Genomic DNA, 21,619 nt, shown 5'->3' with positions numbered 1-21,619 from the left:
CGTCCAGGTAGGAGAGTATGCGGTGGAGGAGGTACATGACAGCATCGTCAACCCCAACCTTGGCCTGATAGGCAAACTGGAGAGGGTCCATAGCACCCTGCACCTGTGGACGCATGAGCTCCAGGACCAGTCGCTCTAGGGTCTTCAAGTATGCTAACAAAGTAGACATTCCTTCTTTCTGTTACGATCCAGGGACTGAAGCACATGTGTTCCAGCTTTTGTTTTTTCTTGTCTGTTGCTTTCAGTAAACCTAGCTTGGGACAAAAGGAATGGAGAGGAATTGGGGGTGGAAAAATGGAATGATTGCATAAATGGATGGCTATTTTCTGATATAAAAGAAACCAGAAAAGGGAAAGTGACGTAGGGAAGAAAAAAAAAAAGTACAGTAAAGGAGCAGGCGTGGGCAAGGGGCAAACAGATGAGAGAGGAGGAGACGAGAATGTGAGGAGGTTGGAGGCTCGGAACAAAAGAGAAGAAACAGAGGGGAAAGGGAAGACAAAGCACAGTGACAGCGGCAGAGACAGCGGGATGAGAATTTTTACATGATAAAGTTTCTTTGTTTTTTCTTTCTACTGTAAAAGTGCTGTTACCATTTCTATTATCAATTGGCTTGTGACTGCAAATCCAACCAACTAGCATCTGTCATCACTGTTATCCCTCCTTCGATTTCGACCGGGGAACAGACCCATTGTGATGGGTTCTGTTTCATTGTATTCTATGTCCTAAATCCTCTGGTGCAGACAGAGATGTGAGCTTTGTAAATGTATCGGTCTTGCGTGCTTTAGGCAGTACAGAGGCAGTATGCATCGTAAATACTTGTTCTATTTTCCTCAAAAAAAAGAATGTGATGCAATGTCCATGTAAGGTGCTCTGATTCTCTCACTCTTCTGCATTCTCTCTGTCTCTCTCTGTCTGTCTGTCTGTCTGTCTGTCTGTCTGTCTGTCTGTCTGTCTGTCTGTCTGTCTGTCTGTCTGTCTGTCTGTCTGTCTGTCTCTCTCTCTCTCTCTCTCTCTCTCTCTCATCATGCACTCTGCGGATTTTGACCATTACTTTAATAGTATACTTCCTTACAAGTCTTTAAAGGTACAGATGTATCACACGCACGTGTATGCATGCACACGCACACATACACATGAGCCCTTCTCCTAACAAATGAGTTTACTGTGGTCATAACCTTCACAGGCCTCATTATCATAGATTGCAGGCCTTTTCTAAAAGTGGTGGCCACTGGTGACTGATTACTAATGGGATGGACACACACACACACACACACACACACACATACACACACACACACACACACAAAGTGTGATCCGTAATGAGACCTTATTCCGGACACCTAGGCTAGCTGCCTGTAAATTACACCTGTCACTCAGCCATACATACTTAATCAGCTAATGCTGTTTCATTGCTTATTATTAATTTGTGCCCATTTCTGATTTATCTAAAGCAGTTTGCATCACACCAATATTTTGTGTCCTTTACAGTTCAGAAGTAGAGAGAGGGAGCGAGAGAGAGAGAGAGAGAGAGAGAGAGAGAGAGAGAGAGAGAGAGAGAGAGAGAGAGAGAGAGAGAGAGAGAGAGAGAGAGAGAGAGAGAGAGAGAGAGAGAGAGAGAGAGAGAGAGAGAGAGAGAGAGAGAGAGAGAGAGAGAGAGAGGTAGCAGTCAAAGCTTATATGCGTACTTAGCGGATTGCATCTGTAATGAATGGACTGGGTGTTTAGGCATACATAATGCAGCTTACTACTCACCTTAATAATGAAAGCAGGTCGTAACTCCTGCTAACCAAGAGTATGTAAGGCATGCACACACACACACACACACACACACACACACACACACACACACACACACACACACACACACACACACACACACACACACACACACACACACACACACACACACACACACACAGACATCTGCACAAAGCTTACCTGTATTAGCCATTGACCTCTACGTATGCCAGGTCCTCTCATTGACACGTCAAAGCTGCACCAGAATATGAATGTTTTGATATTGGGGTGGAGGACGGTGATTCTTTTTTGTATTTTTCTGCTTGTTTTTTGGATGATACATGATAAAACACATATTCCCAAGCCTACTAAAAAAACCCATAATCTGCCATTAGCATCAGCCTTTATTAGGCACTCAATGAAACACTTCGAACAAACAACATTTTTATAATTATTTTATTTTATTTTTTTTATTATTAAAGGACATTACAAAACTTGACCAATAAAGAGTGAAATAAATTCTAACACACATCAAATCATTTCCTATAGTTATGGCTTGTTTCACAAAGTATTTTGAGAGAAAAAGTAATTTCTTAGAAACGACTGTACAAATGCAAACAAGAATGACTTACTTAACTAATTTAACAGGTCCTTTATTTCTTTTTTCCCTTTATTCTTAAGTCTTTAAAAGCAGCTTGTCCTCTCTGACGTGAAGGAAGCCAGTCTGCCTCCATCAAATATTAACTGTACATATAATGGAAGGATTTTATCTTTTCATCTGGACAGACTCTGCCTGAATGCCCCTCTTTGTATATTTTGGTTATTAATTCAATACCCCATATCCTTTACTAACACTAACACAGAGTTAGACAATAATTAAGGCTAGCCAATGCATATTTGGAAAAAAAAGAAAAACACACACAATCCCATCCTCAAAGTACAGGCATACACTCACATGCACAGCTATGTGTTGACCTGTGAGTCATTGCAGTCAGCATTGATTTCCTTTTCCCAGAGTGACCCCTGTCACCACGGCGATAGAGTGGCCAATATTTCACCAGTACAGCCAGTTCTCTCTTTTCCTCTCATGCCCCCTGTCTTTCACTCCTTTTCTGTAAAGTTGACTCTGCCATTCCCTCCCACCCCCCCACCCTCTCTTTTTCTCACAAGCACATAACACACACACACACACACACACACACACACACACACACACACACACACACACACACACACACACACACACACACACACACACACTCTCTCTCTCTCTCTCTCTCTCTCTCTCTCTCTCTCTCTCTCTCTCTCTCTCTCTCTCCCTCTCTCTGTCAGTTTCTTTGCATTTCCCTTTTTCTTTTTATTGCTTTATTGCAATTTATTCAATTGATTTAATTATCCACAAAGATCAAAACAAAAAAATCCTGCGAAGATCATATATATTTTTCTTTTTGCTTTGTTTTCCTACACAAAAACTATGAATTGATGCAACATGAATATTGCTTTTTTAAGGATTTGCTTATGTCTATTCATACTTGATTACATAACAATACATTTTAGAACATGAGGTTAAGATAATTTACAATGAGTTTGAAGTCATAAGTCATACCTCTCTCTTTTCGTAGACATCATCAGAATTAATGTCTTTCTCAATGTATCAAAATGAAATGCAGTCAGTTGTATCTGTGCGTACACATTTGTGTATATAGGCACAGTTTCCTTTCGAAGATGGTTGACTGGTGCCATCCTTAAATAGTAGCTATCCTTCAGTGCTTAGCAGAAATGAAGGCTGATTAGATCCAGGACCAGGACCATTGGCTGTGCAGGTGTGGTCAGAGGCCGATAGTGATGGCGCGTCAGGAATTTTGAGAATCTAGCACTACAGCTCAGTCTGTTGTCCTATTGACAGTGGAACAGATGGTCCACTTGATGTCAAAACCGTCTCATCTGCAGTCATGTTGTTTCTTAGAGGTGTGATGATCTAATAATAGCTCATGATTGATTTTGATGCATACACAATCTGCCTTTCAAAGAAACTGTAGACACTGCACTATTTAATCTGCTCTTACATTTTCTGTTTCCAAACCTCACATAACCTCACTGATTAGCACCCCTATTATGTCCAGTGTGTTTTTACTTTGTTAAGTGACAGAAATAATTTGTTTTTATGTTTTTTGAAGGGGGGAGTGACCTCCATGCCCCTTTGTCTAATTGAACCTTCCCACCAACATTTTTAGCTTGCATGGTTCTCTCTGTGATGCTTCAACATCAATTGTTAATCCATTAGATTCACCATATTTCAAGCTTCATTTTTTGTTCTTTCTTCCACTTAATTTTTTCATGTCTCTGATTAAAATTTGGTCAACTGTCAATGTTTTGAAAATCAGGAAAGCAGGAAGCAGCCATATTTTCTTTTATCGTTCAGTCATACAATCATAAAACAAATATTTTTAATTTTTGTTCTTCCCACTGTGACATTGTGGTCATCGAAATGCAAATTTCAACCCATCAGGCTCAATTAACATGTCTGCTCATGAGAATCCACTGAGAAAGTCCCTTTTTATTTTTTTTATTTTACTAAGCACTTTCTGACTCTCAGTTTTTCAGGCAATTCAATGAACAAAAACCACAAATCTAACATTTTGAGACTATAGAATCTCTCAATGTGATACTAAATAGAGTGCAATAATTAATTAGAGCTCTGTGATCAATCACAATGTTCAATAAAGTGGGCGTTATTGTCACAGGGGCCTGAGGATGATATGAAGACTTTGCATCTGGATGATCTTGTTGGACCCACGGCTCACCTCATACACAGGTATGTGTAACAATTCAACCCATTATGGGTTACTCAGACTACCACTTCATCAAGAAGGTATTTTTTTCCAAAGAAAAGTTTATTTCCAATAAAATAACTATAAAGAAACAGCTACAAACAATCACACACATCCACAGGTACTGAGATAGGTAACAGGAGTTGGCCTCGGGGATTCGCTCTCTCCGTAGGGAGCTCCAGCTCCTTAGGGAGCGCCAGCAACACCATCGTCCCCATGGCAATATGCAAATCCCTATATAATATTTCCCTCCATGCAGTGCTCCAAGGCCCCTAAAGAGTTTTTTTCTGTTTCCACTTTAGACATTGCTGGAAAGACATATCTTTATTTTAAGTTTCACACTTTTTCGACACATATCTAATCAAAGCAGCATTTTCTGAATCAGAATCTTCATGCTCATACATATGTACCTATTCCAGACTTTGGCATGACTAACTAGATCCCAGTAATACTAGTAACACCAGTAATAATGTTTGACTCCCAGAAATTTTCATTTTTTGCCAGAGTTAAAATTTCACCATGGCAATTTTCAGTGTGGCTGCATAATTGAGGGGGGGCTGGGGCTTCGGTGGTTGATTGGTTCTTCACTGATCAGAAAGTTGGTGGTACAATCCCCAGTTTCCCCATGCCAAAATAGAAAGAAAGCTCACCCTCAACAGGGAAACGTTAAAAGCAGAGAGCAGACTTTCTTGTGGGATTAATAATGAATTACGATAAATAGTTCTGGCTCTACAGGAATGACAAGTGTGATATGATATGGAAGGATCAGGCTCATTTTGTTTTTATTGGTGAAAAGTATAGAAAACACTGAAATGAAATTGACTAAATAACAACACAAGTTAACACTGTGATTTGACAAACACCTTCCAGTGATATCTTAGACTTAAAACATATGACATAAAATGATAGAATGTTACCAGATGCCACATCCTAGAGGTTGACGTAATGTTTGGTGGAATTACTTTGACTTCAAAATGTATGGATAACATTACAGTCAATATTTGTTCTGTCAGAAGCTGTCAGTGAGCATACACCCAAATATGGGCTCAAGTAACCAGTCAGTAGTTTGACAGCCTGCAGTGCAGCCAATTAAAGCACCGAGCCATGCAGGAATCAGCGGTCTAGCACAATGTGGCACAATTTAGTGAGTGGCTGCACAGGGTTCCTTTGCCTTTTCAGTGTAAGGTACTGATGGGCGTGATGGATCCTCAGTCAGAGCACCCGCTGTCAGAGACGTGGGGATTTGCATCACACCTTGAGCGTTTTAAATGGCTGCTCATATAATATTTTTTTAAAAAAATGAAATAAATGAAATGAGTAAATCAGGTCTCATGAAATGAAATGACAGGCAGGTTGAAACAGCGGGTGAGTGTGTGTGTTTCTTGCCACCAGCATCAACATTAAACACATCAGATTGAAGCCACCCTCCAGGGTAGCATCACTCAGCCAGGTGTGCGTGTGAGTCTGTGTATGTCTGTGTGTGTATATTTATGTGTGTGTGTAAATGTGTACGTGTTCATGGTGAAACCTGAGTCTTTTATCTACTTTCCATTTCCTCTGGTTTTTTTGTTTATCTACAGATTTATTTATATATTTCTGCTGAAATGGTGTACACAGCACACTCTCACATTGATCCATCGATGTATTGATGTGTGAGTGGGTGTCAGTTTTTTTTTATTTTCCATCTCCCTCGTTTTTTTTAATTATTTTCCCTTAGTATAATCTCCTGCAGAGCTTTTTTTTTTTTTCTTTTACACTTGTTAACTTGAGTGCTGTTTTCCTTTGCCAAAAGCAGTCAAATGCTGAAAGTTAGTTAGGGAAAAAGAAGCTTTGACAGAATCTCCTGATTCTCATTTGGGAAAGGTAGGAACTTAACTTTCATACCCCGGCAGTATCTCTCTGTGAAACTGTTCTAATTCAAGAATCCAAACTTTTCTTTGTGAACAAAAGTAATAAGGTATTTAGACGTAGGAGACTGGAGGTTCATGATTCTTTTCGTCACGACTTTGGTAGCTTTCCTGTTGTCCAGTGAGTCTTTTTTCTTTGCAAGAATAGCAACAGACACATAGTACTTTCCATCTCTGTCTTTTACTTCTATCCCTCCCTTCTCTCTTTGTGCCCCCCCCCCCCCCCTTCCTCTCACTACCAATTGTCTCTCAGGACAGGGGAGGATATGTCTCTTTTTCTCCATATTGACTTTCCCAGGTTGGGATCCTCTTCTCCTATTAGGGCTAGCTAAATGATCAATACGCTGGCCTGGTGGGCTGCTCTGTGGACAAGCAGACAAACGTACACAACGGTCGCACCGTGGACAAGGGCCACGCTCATTAACACAAACACACACACACACACACACACACACACACACACACACACACACACACACACACACACACACACACACACACACACACACACACACACACACACACACACACACACACACAGACATGCTGGGAGGGACACTGAGAGGTGGACATATACATTCCATTCATAAATATGCATTCATAGAATTTATGCACAACTAACCCTAATAAAAAAATCAGTCAATCAGTCATTTACAAATCAATCAATCAGTCCCCAACCAGATGGTTGATTCTCTCTCAAACAAACTTCTCCTCCCCTCTTAAATCTCCTCTCTTCTCCTCCCCTGCGGTTTTCCCAGCTGGTGAGTTGTGACATCTGCAGTGCTGCGACGTGGATAAGCAGCTGCCAGAGACCACGGGAGGGAGGAAGGGAGGGGAGAGATGGATGGAAGGATGGAGAGCCATGGAGTGACAGCGCAGGGAGAAAGTGAAGAGAAAAGGGATGCTTAAGGGAGGGATGAGCAGCCCTGAACCACCAACAGTTAGGTGTACAGCAGGACAGAATTTTTTGTGCATATGCATACACAGCATGTGTGTACATACATACGTGTCTGTGTTTGTCGTGCAGTGTGTGTGTGTGTGTGTGTGTGTGTGTGTGTGTGTGTGTGTGTGTGTGTGTGTGCACATGTGCATGGCAGCCTGCCAGCCTGTTCCATCTGGCTCCTTGACAGGGCTCTTCTCATTAACAGGGAGGTTAATTGCTGTGGCAGCACCCGCGCCATGTCAAACATCACCCTGGGGACACAGAGGCAACAGACTATCTACATTTTGTGTACTTGCACACAAAAAAATTGTGTTTGTTCCAAAATTAAATATGGATGCATGAACCGTAAAACTCCTTTCCCGACATGAAAATTGTGGATAGCGACATTATATTATTGTTGGCATGCGAACGAGACAGTGCAGGGCACCTGTATCCCCACTCTGAGTGTGTGCGTGTGTGTGTGTGTGTGTGTGGGGGGGGGGGGTTTGCATTAATGCTGGGCTACATGCATGTTTGTATTTGTCTCATGAATTATGTCTTGCTTCTGTAATGATGTAGAAAGAATTGGGTTTACAGAGCCAATGTCTACAGCCCTGAGGGCACACACACACGCACAGGCACACACACACGCACACACACACACACACACACACACACACACACACACACACACACACACACACACACACACACACACACAGGGCAGTGGAAAGGGGTGGCAATTTGCATGTTATTACTGCATATTCATGACTAATTTTGTTAGGATTGCCTAATAGGCCTGAGTGACAGCTTGAGATATCGAGAGTCGGCTTTAATATCACAAACACTCATGGTGAAACACACACATTCGGACACACACACTCACACACACTCCTCAGTCATACTCACTTGCACTGCTCTCCCTGTCCACACAGTAATCATAACAACACTTAAGGCCCTAAATGGGAATTCCCTGTTCATCTGTTGTTTGACATTGTGCCATCTGTTTAGCACAACTGCTGTATTGTATCCAACAATGTAGTAAATCATGCAGCCTCATTTTTTACATGCATACATACCGTGCTAATGCATACGCGAATGCATGCACAGACACACACACATACACTTTGAACGGCGTGAATATATTTGTCTTTGGACGTGTTTCCATACAGGATGTGTTTTTCCAAAAAAAAGGAAATAAAAAAATTCTGGTTGTATTAAATAAAAACCGCATGTGCCCTTAAATAAAAAAAAGGTTTATTTTCTTCTGTTTTTGATTCCTTGTTGACTACATAATCGTTTGGTGTGTGTGTCTTTGTATATGTTTGTTTTAAATACAGATTTTTTAAAAAGATTGTTTTAAAAGACTACTTGGCTGAGATGAAATTATGTTTTTTAGTTTTAGTAGTGAGCATTTTCTGCTGTCCATATAAAAATGTACTCTCTCTCTCTCTCTCTCTCTCACACACACACACACACACACACACACACACACACACACACACACACACACACACACACACACACACACACACACACACACACACACACACACACACACACACACACACACACACCTTTAAGCCACCGTCCCACTGTACAGGTGAAAATAGGGACAAAATTGGTTGCAATTACTTTTCTTTCAAAGCCCTCTTTTGATTATCAGCTTGTTCCCATTTCAACCCATTTTCCTCCAAAGAATCTTTCCTAAATTATGGGTGATTTAAGTATCTTTTTACGAAACTTTATTTCTCTCCATCTAATACACCCTAAAATAATAAGAAAAAATTACATTAAATACTACATAACTGTAAAAGGTTTGTCCCTTTGTAAAAGTTGAGGATAGAAATTTATGCATATCTTTAGGGAGAGATTGTCTCTGTCTACACACTTTGGAATATAAAGGCTTCTGCTCATGCTTAGGAGAGTATGCTGTTTTTATGCATTCTTTTTAAATCATTCTCCTAGTGAAATGCTCAGCAGAATGAGAATTCATGAGACAGGAAGGCAGTAGTTAGACTGGAATAGAAAGTGAATTAGCAGCCGAGGAGCACACACACTTCCCTATTGTCTTCTAGAGACAAAAACTGACTATAATCTAAAGTCATTTTTTTCCTTCTCCTCTGTGGCTTTTACTTCACTTCATTGAAAAGTTGTTTTTTTTCCTGAAGTGAAAGATTTAACTCTCAGTGCTCTCGATCCCTCAAATGTCACTTTTGTCAAATCTCGCTTTTTCCATCCGTTCTTGGTGCGAATGTGTAGACACGCTTGATCAAATGTGAGTTTAACATTTTTAATCTGTGCAAAGTTTCATCAGAATAACTGATCTCATGAGGCTGCCGGTAAATATGAGATTTTATGTGCGTGTGCATGTGTGTGTTTGTGTGTGTGTTTGTGAAGAACACTGCATGGTGCTATGTGATCTGTTTCTTGGGGTGTGTGACAGCTGTCACTAGTGACTCAGAAAGGTGTCTGGGCAGAGTTAACGAATTTTCACCGCTGGGAAAAACACGTACACACACAGACACACATTTGTGCATATCTGCTCTAGTTGCTGTCATCTTACACAAATGTCATGAGGTTCAGCATGTCTTTGCTGCATTTGAATTACAGCTTTTTTTAATGTGTATCATAAATTGCATACATACCATATACTTTTTAGTCAATGGATTATTTATTTATTGTTTCATATTGGAAAGCTTTACCTGAATTATTCAAGGTTTGTTCACTGGTAGTTGTCACATTTCTGACCTATTCTTTAAAACATGTACATCAGAGTATGCCGTGTACATATTTGTCTATAAACTTACTGTACATGGAATGTATGATGATGATGATTGTTGTCCAACTCCACTAATTAAAATCTAATTTTGAACGTTTTTAATTCCTGTTCTGGAAATTCTCCACCTTCAGGCTGCTCCCATATAAATTATGAAGACCTTGCTGTGTTTATTGCATCAAGATTTTCTTTTCAAAGTATAAGCCTGCCATTTTTGTATATTTACTCTTCGCCATTTATCATCCTCACCTTCCTTTTCTGCTATAGTGAGGGTTCTTTGGTCGAGATTGCATTTGAGATAGAGGACCTGAAAATCCAGTTGAAAACCAAAGACCTGATCATCTCTGATCTGGAGAGGGAACTCGCTGGAAATGACCAGAAAAAACGAGAGGTGATCAACTCAACTCACCATTAAACACATATTACATTATTATTATTATTTTTATTATTATTATTATTATTATTATTATTATTATTATTATTATTATTATTATTATTATTATTATTATTATTATTATTATTATTATTATTATTATTATTATTTCTATCCTTTCATTTCTGATTTTTCTTCATCGCAGTTTTCACTCAGATTGGTGACACAGTTAAATGATTTGTTAAGGTGATTTTTATGCTTCTTGCTTGTTATTGTTTAGAAGCCTGTCTGGGAGGCGGGGAAGTCCTTTTTTTTTTTTTTTTTTTACGATATTGGTTTGGCAGCTGTGCTAGAAGCGCTTCATGTGCAGTCAGGTTTAACAGGAAGCCGAGGCATGTGTGATGAATTACCAGCATATCTCAGAGCCCCGGGTAACAAACATGGCGTCTCTGGCCGGGATTAAAACGGAGAGTTTTTATGGCCTTCCCACACCTTCTTAAAGGGTGTCACTAAATTATACCCACTGCTGTTTTACTGTCTTCTGTGGCTTACGGTTAAGACAAACACAAACACACGGATTTGCAGAAACACACACACACATGTCAGTCATAGATTTGAGCTTGTGGTAAAGCGGGTTTTGTTGGTTGTTTATGTGTGTGTTCGCTGGTTACTGCTTGTTTATGCTGCATGTGAGCTGACTCATTTGCACCGCTGCTAATTAGTGGTTTGTGTGATTACAGAGCCTCGAAGAAACAAGTCTAGGAGCTGGAGCTTGTTCTGTTAATCACACTTTCAACAACTGTTGATATATTTCTCCAGTCAGTTTGTGTTTCTGTTTAACTGCTATGTCTGCAGGACAGCTGCATGAATGGTTCCGCTGGCACAGGCACACATGCACACACAGATCTGATAAAGATGATTGCCACAGAATTTTATCTGTGTTTGTCAGCAACAATCAACTTTCTGCATGAATCGAAGCCATTCCCATCATCTGACACCTTTGAAGGCCAATTAAAGCAACTTTAAATCCTTCACAATGGAAAAGATTCATGCATAAATTTAATTCTTCTTTTGAGGAAGTGTTGACATGTTTTTTTATCTGTAATGATTTCAGTATTACTAACATGTTTGCAGTCTGTCCTTTATATAACCCATAACATTGTTATCTTTATTATACTGGGTCAAATTCTTTGTTCTCTATACTGTCTAACAATCACCAGAAGAAAAAAAGATACAAATTGTCATTTCACTTGCAAAGGATTAAATATAAATGCTTTAATTAAATGGGTTAATAACAGACGACTATGTCCATAAACAAAAAGTCTTGAACTTTAAAAAGTGACAGCAGCAATTAATAAAACAATTATACATCACACACTCCTGATGTGTTGTTAGATACCTTGTAATTATTGTATGACATCAATGAAAGAGTAAGCGACATCATTTCTGAAACTTCATCACATACACACAATAATAATGCTGTTTCTTTCACTTAACCTTTCCTCCATTGAAGTAATATTTGATGTTTTTACTCCATCACAGCTCCAGACTGCAACACGGGTGCTGCAAAGTAGTGAGAGGCTATTGCACCTGCAAAGCGAGCTCACTTGTCTGCAGCAGATCCAGAAAGATAACATGAAGGAGATCGCTGAGAAAGACATTCGCATCACCAAACTGCAAGCTATTGTTCAGGTGCTTCAACAAGAGGATGCCAACACACACGTTCAGGTAGGCGCATTCACGTGGATCAGATGAAAATGCTCATGTCCAAACAAAGTAAGAATACTGCATTTTAATGTCACCAGAAATACGCACAATAAAATATCCTTTTATAAATGGCAATATTATATACATGCAAATTAATTAATTCAAGCAGACAGCTGATTGAGTTAGACCTAGTTTATAGTTCAGTCCCTTAGTTCAGTCCAAACGATTGTAAAATAAATGTTTTTATGAGATGAGTAAAGTAATAGTAAAAATGAATGTCTAATCCTTTAGATATTCAATTTCACAACAAAATCTTCTTATTTGACGATGAACTTTTAACACATATCAAGCAAATCCAATGTGAAAAATAGTGAAATACGGTAGTGAAAAACTCAGTATTCTATTCTGAATTGTAGGGCACTAAAAGTATAAAGTGGCAAATAATTTGTGTACATGTATGAATTCTTGTTGCACATACTGTATGTACTTCCTAATGTACAGTCAATGCTGATAAAGAAAGCTGATGAGCTAAGCATAAATGTCCTCTCAAGCTGCCAGTCATACACCTCAACATCTTTGCTGAACTTTCTTTCTTTTGAGACATCTTGCTTTCCTTTAGCCGGCCTCTTAAATGCCTTAGATTAGTGCTTTAGATTGAGTACCTCCTAGTACTAGTACCTCATTTGTTTAAAGAGTTCAGAGGTGTGACTGACTGCACTTAATTTTTTTCAATTCTTCTGTCTGACTAGCTGTCCAAGCTGAGACTGAGAGCAAAAGAGCTTCATGACGAGATGGGGAGAAAAGACGAGGGATGTAGGCAAAAGGAAAAAGAACAGAGACTGAAGTATGAAAAGCATCACCAAAAAGCAGAGGAGAGGAGATTGCATGAGCAACACAAGAGAGAGGAGGAAAAGTGGGCGAGGCGAGTGGAGGAGGAGAGGAAGAGGGATGACGACTGGAAGAGGGCGATCGAGGAGGAGAGAGAAGCTCATGCTGAAACAGTTAAGACAGACATGGCAGCTACTTTGACTTCAGAGGTGAGTATATTAATGCAGAGAGTAGGTCGTTCAACAGTGAATAACATTATGTAGCTTTGAATCTAAAAGTTATTTCTCTTCATGATGTTCCTTCATTTTAAGGAAATAAAGAGTAGAAATAATGCTTTTTAAACAGCACCTCCAAATTACAGAGTAAGTTAGAAATCTGACTCACTCAATCAGGTATAATTTAGATTTGTGCAATAGTCTGAATAGAACTTTTAGTCATATTTTGTAAAAAATTTTCATAATTGAGCTCTTTTAGTATGTTTCCTCACAGCAGTAAAGACGGCAGTACATTTACACGGATGCATGTACATTACACAGCCTCATAAAAAAAACAACAAAACACTTCACCTTAATTCAGACCTCAAACACTCTCTCTTATCCACCCCCCCCCCCTTCCTCCCATCCTTCCATCTCGCCGCAACCGCTCCAAATTAATCTGCAAAATATTGATTTGAGGAGCAAGGGGGTGGAGGGTGGGGGCACACGATTGCGGCCGCATATTAATACGAACGGGCCGCTCTTCGTCTCTCCTCTATACTTTAAGATCCTCATATCTTCATAATTGATTAATGTTCCTTTGTGAAGTGGGGATGAATAATACATTAGTAGGCCTGCTGCACCCTCAGGCTGATGAGAAAATGTTTAATTTCAGTAAATGTAGCACTCCCTCTCTCGCTCTCTGTCTTTCATTTTCCCTCTGTGGTTATTTGTGTGCATTGGTGTGTGTGTGTTTGTGAGTTTTCACTTGTGCACCGAATACTAGGGGAGTGTTGTTGATTTGCTTTTTTCGTGTTTACTGTCAGCTCCAAGTGCATGTTGAAAATCACAAACAAAAGGTGGGGACTGCATTTGGAAACATGAACGAATGTATTTGTGAAGAGCTTGGTCTCCTTAAATGGAATTACCACATATATATATGTATATAAACTATTTATCTTATTATAATTCAAACATCTATGAACCCGCCCCATACTGATATTATACCACCTTCTATCTGTATAACCTTTTCTCACAGTCTTTTCGATTGTTTAAAGCACTTTATATATATATATATATGTATGTGTGTGTATAAATATGTGTATGTGTGTGTGTATAAATATATGTGTGTGTGTATATATATATATATATATATATATATATATATATATATATATATATATATATATATATATATATATATATATATATATATATATATATTGTGTTGCAAACTTCAGTTTGCCAGCAATCAGTAGAAACATGCAAATGTGCCACAAACCCACCTGACAGGGACAAGTGTCCTCTTCAGCCGCCTATAAAAGTGCTGGCAGGGTGACATATGTTAGTTGCCGTGACTTCCACAGCCTGCCACACTTAGCTCGTCTTGTTACCAATGCTAATTACGTTAAACAGAAGCCTAATGCGGTGATTAGGTATTTAAGAGCTGCAGCATGGCATGATTGGCACAGTTGGAAGGGGGCGGGGTGTCTGGCATCTGATGCCGAGCATCTGTGTGTGTTGAATAGATAAATGATGAAGTGAACATGCGCTCACACATACTCGCACCCAGTGGTCTCAATTCATGCCTACTTAGCTTTGCTTCATTTTCATTTGAACTTGTGCCAGTGATGAAGGGGATCCAAACACACGCATACATTCACTGAAGCACTAATTGAATAAATAATACTTATCTGTTAACAAGCATTCTCATTAGTTATGCTAATCAGCCTAGATAACCCTATTAACCTCGTGGAGTGCGGCTGGGAGGGCTCCTCTTTGTGCTCATATGTGGGTGTTGATTTATCTGCATGAAAGCGTATCAGAGGCACTTTAGAAACACATTTGACTAATTAGTTTTCAGTGACGTTGGCAAGTCTTTATTTATTTTTTTCAAGCCCTTATTATTCTCCCTTTGAATGCTTTAGAATGGTAATAGGCTTTTCACACCAACGAAACAAGTGGTTAAAGCTCTAATGTAAACAGCAGTTGTGTTTTTCCTATGTACAAATATGAGAATGCAAGGGTTTAAACTGCCTTCCCTCAGTCTGTCTCTCAGTTAGATCCACATGGACACGTATATTTTTACAACTATTATGGTAGTTTAAACAGAGTGTGTATTTGCACGGAGAATGTCTGCCTGTTCCATTAGTTTATGTCCTTGGAAATACAATTTGGCCTCAAGTTCTCCCCGTTTGTTTAAAACCTTCAGTCAGCATTCCCATCCTAATAGTGAGCCGTGTTTCCTCTCGTTTAGCTTCACCACTCATTATACGGGCCATGTGGAAGAGACAGTGTTTAGATTGGAGTGGGGAGAGGGACTTGGAGAGGGACAGTGAGTGATGGGGGAGAAGGGGAGAGGTGGGTTAAAAACGGGAATAAACCAGACAAAGGCATAGGGAGCGAATGAGCGACTGAAACAGAGAGAATGTACATTCTTTTTGAACTGGACCACTGTTTCTTGTGCTTCTAATGAATTGCGGGGAGAGAGGAGGGAGGGAGGGAGGGAGATACTCAGACAAGACTAGCTTTGTTGTATCCAGGAAAGAGAGAATAAACGTAACAGATTTATGTCTTACAGGAAGTCTCCAAGATTTGTGGTGTCACTTTCCTTCCATCTCCAGCTGGATACTCAGGCTTTTAATTAATAGACGGTTTCTGTGCACTCACTTGTGTAAATGTATACTGTTTATATCAATATCTGTTTGCTATTTCTGCATCCGTGTTTGTGACATACACATATGCATGCATTTTATTGTGAATTTGCATATGAGAATTAGCTTTGACAGAACAACGCTGCTCTGCCTCTGGTTTAGTTTTTATGGAGAGCCTCAGTTAAAACACAGCATTGGAATTATCTGACATGATGATGAGACTCGAATTGTGTGTTGAAGCTGAGGCAAGAATCTGTAAAAAGTTTCAACCAACGTATTTTCCCATCTCAAAGCATGCAACCACCTGTCAGCTATATGCTATCTGTCTGTCTCGGTTTTCATCTATATGAATCGAACTTGGATTTTCGTTTCAAAACAGCTTCTTGGCTGCCCTCAAAATTGACTTAAGGGCTTTTAAGAAAAGAATTTGTCATCAAATGCTGCACCCAACATTAGCAGGAGACCATGGCACAGTTTGCTAATGTGCTAATGGGATTCGCTGGCATCCAAAGGCACTTCTTGAATGAAAGCACCAAACACAGGATGCTACTCTGTGCAGAATGGATCCTGAATGAGGGTGAGATGCTAATATTAGCTCATGCTCACATTAGCTGAGTCATCTCCTCAGTGTCCTTGGCTTATTAGCTGATATATGACTGATTAGATCAGCCTTACACAAGCATGCACTGTTGCACATACAAATTTGAATATCAAAATGGAATTGCTTGACCAGGGAAAACAAGATTAATTCAAAATGTTTGCATCGAGGTGTAGGTAAAACAGATGACTGTGCATATTTTTAATGCACCTTGCAGCATTTAGAGCCATTTATGACATTATCTAAAGCTTATGTTATGCAAACACATTCAGCAAGTCAAAGCCACTTATGGTGGCTTGCCCTGATTGGACTTCAAGAGATTGTCACTAAAAGTATCGATTGACTTGATAGAGTTTTAGTGAGCTAAAAGCTGAACAACTTTTCCTTAATAGAATGTCACGCTAACAATATAATGTTTTTGGTACTGTACTACTGTAGTGTGCATGCTGCCTTATTTTCATCAAAACTATAGACTGTATCCCTGACTTCTTGACAGAGAGTAAAGAAAGAAAGAAAGAAAGAAATAAGAAAGGAAGTCCACTTTATTAATCCCCAACAAGGCAATTTGTTTTTACACTCTATACATATACATATTTTTGTGTTAGATTCAAAATTGTGTACAGGCCCCTGAAATACAACCAGAACACACAAGTGGCCTGTAAGCATGCAATTAGTAAACACAACAAACAGTACATGGGGAAGCAGAGTGACGGGCAGCGACTTCGGGGTGCGCCCCAATTGAGCAGCTTGTAAGAGGTACGGCGCCTTGCTCAAGGGCGCCTCGCTCAAGGATGCCTCGGCAGTGGCCGGGAGGTGAGCTGAGACCTCCCACCACCAGCTCACACTCCGTGTGGGTGAGCAGGAGCGGGACTACAAGCATCTTCACACACCTTTAAGCAGTGACCATTTTCCACAGTCCTGTTATTTCAGCCTTCAACCTGCTCAAGTGTCTCTTCACCTAGCTTTGTCAAGGTTATGTAATGATTGCCCGTTGCTTCGCTCCAAACAAATGCCGCAAATAGTTTTTCTTCCCGCTTGTCTCCAGAAACTGTCAAGCGTTTGCTCTTCTGCTACCAGGTCAAATCTCCTGACAACTTAACAACATGGTGGGTGATGTAACTTTAGCCTAGAGTCCACCCACACTCGTTTCTTCTTTTAAAAAATCATTTCTATTGTGTCATTGTTGCTGCTGACGTGAGAACCCGTTGCTCTCATCCTATTTGAATGCATGGCTCAGCTCCACTGTGAGCTATTTGATCAACACAGAGCACGGCGTCACTCCTTCAGATATTCTGGTAAACAAGAGAAAGTTGTTTTGCTGTCTGTTAGAGTTTGAAAGAGGAGCGTCAGTTTCAGTTAGTATTTTTCATGTTACATGTAACGTAGCGAAGGGTACCTGTCCAATATAAAAACCAGTTTGCTCATGCGAAGTATTGACTGTTTTTCCCCTTTCTATGTGTGACAGATTCCTCTCAAGATGTTAATTCCTCTCCTCCCTGTTGTTGTCATGCTTACACCAGCAGCGTCTTCACCAGGGAGAAGAAGACATATTGGTGTTAATGAAAAGCCCTCCCAAATTCTCCTCCTCGCATGAATGCTTAAGCATGCTTGTCATAACATTCATTCGCTCACACATGACAGCTAGCATCTGCAGCTGCCTTGCTTGCCCTCAATATTTTATCAAACCATCTTCCCTAACCCCACTCCAGCACAAAGGCTGTGTGTTAGCAAACTGAACTACAATGATTCAAAACAGGCTGCGTTCAGACTCACTGCCAGCAGAGGCCATGCATAATATATTCTCTAACACCACAGGTCCCATAATGGTACAATTAGTCAATTTTAAATATGCAAGAAAGAAAAAAAGGGTCAAATCAAGGAAATGTAGCTATGAACAGAGGGAAAGGAGAACAAGAAAGGGAGGAGATGATACAAAGCAGAAAACAAGGAGACTGGTGTAAAGCATTAAAGGAAAAATGAAAATAAAGCATGAGAACAAAAAAGCAAAGAGAAAGTTAAAAAAAAGTTTTTAAAAAAAACCTCATTTCTGTACAATATGCTATTTAGAAGATGCTTAAGTGGTTCACCATGGTAACAGTTACTTTGCAACCCTCAACCCCCCCCCCCTCAGTTGGTTGGACACACAATTGAAATGTCATGTGTCGGACAAACGCATGCAAACACACCAGCAGAATAAAAGAACGGGATGGGTTGTGCAGATCAGAATAAGAGAAAACAAAGACAAAAGTATTACACTAAGTGTGGAGAGAGGTTTTAGTTGAGCCTAATATCACTGTGGCACTTCAGATATTAGGAAAGAGTGAGGTTAACATCATATGGTGGGCAAGGAGACCCAGGCACAAAGCATGAAAGCAGAGAGACTTGTCATATCCGCTGAATACAGAATCAAATGAATATTAATGCGGAACCAATTACCTTGGGGAAATGTTGTCTGTAGGTTAGCTTTGCTAACGCATGTGTCTCACCTCTAGCAAAGTGGAAACAGTCTGGGGGGTGGGGATGGGGAGGAGGACAGCACTGATATATTCGTTTTTCTCCAAACAAGGTTGTCTACCCCTTCTAAAATATAACTCCCATCACACATCTCCTCCCCTCTCCTCCCTCTCCTTATTCACATAAACACAAACTGCAGTGTTATTTTATGAACAATTGTGGGGATATATGTTACAATTCTTCAACAAAGCCTGCAACTAAGAGGTTCTTAATATTGGTGCCATTACTGACGACGCTGTTTTTTGTTTTTTTTTTGCAAGACTTTGATAAGCAGCAAAAAGATCATGGTTGCTAAACTATTAGCTCAAGGTTTTCATCTAAATAAAATAAATAAAACCGTTGAAGATAATGGAAGCCAATAATAAAACATGAGCTTTTTAAGTACTACATTTGCAGTTCATCAGCAGTTCCAAAAATTTCAAAACTCCCCTGTTTTTCTTGCATGCACAGGCGTAGAGGCTCTGTAGTGGTGACATGTGTGATGTCTTGTTGTGTGAGCAGCTTAGCTCAGTGCACTACTGATCTGTGCAGGTTGCTAGTCGCCGCTGATCTGCATAAATGACTGTGCCAAGCTTAAAGCCGCTGGCTCCTTAAAGCCCCTTCTAAATCAGTGTTAAAGCCTTGATAATAGACCTCACTGACCAATTGATTGGCCTTCATATGTTTACAGCTCACTTTAATTGCCTCAAAAATACCATTCATCAGCCATGTGTGTCCATGTATGCATGCATGTGTGTGTGAGCATGCCTGTTCATCGACAAAAAGGCTTATTGATTTATCAGCTTCAGGATTTGTCCTGTTCACCGTACATAAAACCCCTGCGTATGTGCTGTTCAAAATGGGAAATGGCCCCATCGATTCCCTTAAGTTGGAGCCCAAATGCTAAAGATTTTTGGATAAGCTTTCTCATTATTTAAGCTGAAATCAATAGGGGAGAGCATGGGTCTAATGAATGAACGGGCCACAGATCAGATGGGGTGTGCTCATCCCTGGCCTGTCCTGGTCGATCTGTGTATGCGCGCGCGTGTGTGTGTGTGTGTGTGTGTGTGTGTGTGTGTGTGTGTGAGTTTGTGTGTGTGAGAGAAAGACTGAAAAGAACTTGTTTGTACATCACCTTTTTTCTTTGGCACTCACAAAAATTGACCAGACCATGCTGAACTGGGGTCATCTGCGTCTCTTACTTCTGTTCATTTGACCCAGTGTTGTTTCTGATGTTTAACTATACAGTTGAAAGTCAAAAAGAAGAGATATAAAGTGAGACAACAGGGAGTAATCTCAGTCTCACTGGAGGAAAAAAAAAGTCATCGTTGTCCTTACATTCGTTTAGCTGTTCCACTCCCATCCTTCGGGTGAAATTATACCCCACAACCAGTAAAAAGATATAAATGCAATTAAAATTCACCATCTAGTCTCATGTGGCTCATGCAGGCCTGATTTCCTCATGGGGATCAGTGGAGTGTGATCTTATCTTTTTGCTTACACGACATCCAAAGGGGAAATAATTGATAAAATATAACATATGCAATGCTAATAGATTCTAGGAACGCATCACAAGATTAACCCAGAAGTTATGATTGCAAACATGAAAATGATTCCCAATACTCAACACCTAGAAATAAAGTATAGTTCAAACATAAATCAAGATGGGAATATAATATGCGGTGCATGTGGCTGTGCGACAGCTGGAGAGACCAAAAAATTCATTCAGGGTCAAACACACAGTCACACACATTGACTCAGTTGTGCACAGACCCGACTACCCCTCCTACCACAACCTCTTTGGCTGACTTTTTTTCCACTTTCCTTTCTATCCAGTGTCGAAGTATGAGAATGATTCACATTGGTGTATCTCTAGGAAATTGTCTTTGGCTGAGTGTGCAGACACGGCCTTTCAGATTGCATGCCAGACCGTTAAGAGTTTCACTCTGTGGTCTGGCCAACGCATGGAATTTAATGCATTAATTAAGTGCAGCTGATATTGCAGAGATGTCGCTTTAGAAATCGACACTCAACAGCTAGTCATGAAAAGCCAGACGTTTAAAGTTGATTGCAAATTGATGATAAAATAATTATATATCACATGTATGGTGGTTGGCTCCTAAGAAACTATTCAGTGGATGTCTGCCATGTGGCTTCAACTAAGAACAATTAGCAAGTTGTGTATATCAACAATATCATCAGACAAAGAGACTTTGGAGAGCAAATATCACTAACAGTCTAATTTTCAGAATGTGAACTCCCCATCCCCTTCCCTGTACTCCCGTCCAAGGTGTCCCATCATTTCAGCTCATAAATATTGAAGAGGAACCATGATGAGATTCACAGACAGGAAAAGAATCTAAATCTATTGTTGCATGTCCTTTTCCCCGTGTAAAGTTTGGATTAAATGTCACACATTAGCATGTGAACTTTTAAATGAGCTTGTTTGCTCTCTGTGGCGTGGGCCATGTAAATACACATCGTGAGTACAGAATGGGGATTGCTTAGTGGGGCGAGTGGGGATTTACAGGAATTGGGGAGCGTTGGACATGTTTTAGTGTTAGACCGGTGGATAGGCTACACCAGTGGACTGGAG

The 21,619-nt window shown here is 40.0% G+C and overlaps 1 protein-coding gene across 1 annotated transcript in view; it reads left to right on the top strand.

Moving 5' to 3' along the window:
* Nucleotides 1-21,619, top strand: part of LOC137587902 (early endosome antigen 1-like) — a 93,406-nt gene that overhangs the window by 12,474 nt on the left and 59,313 nt on the right. Inside the window, exons 3-6 of the mRNA XM_068304583.1 lie at nucleotides 4,482-4,552; nucleotides 10,444-10,567; nucleotides 12,092-12,277; nucleotides 13,006-13,293. Coding sequence (XP_068160684.1) covers nucleotides 4,482-4,552; nucleotides 10,444-10,567; nucleotides 12,092-12,277; nucleotides 13,006-13,293 — 669 coding nt within the window. The remainder of the gene's footprint in view (nucleotides 1-4,481; nucleotides 4,553-10,443; nucleotides 10,568-12,091; nucleotides 12,278-13,005; nucleotides 13,294-21,619) is intronic.

Source organism: Antennarius striatus, chromosome 20 (genome assembly GCF_040054535.1).
Source record: "Antennarius striatus isolate MH-2024 chromosome 20, ASM4005453v1, whole genome shotgun sequence".
Lineage (NCBI taxonomy): Eukaryota > Metazoa > Chordata > Actinopteri > Lophiiformes > Antennariidae > Antennarius > Antennarius striatus.
Note: the sequence above shows the minus strand (reverse complement) of the source record. Positions and strands in the feature narration are given on the sequence as shown.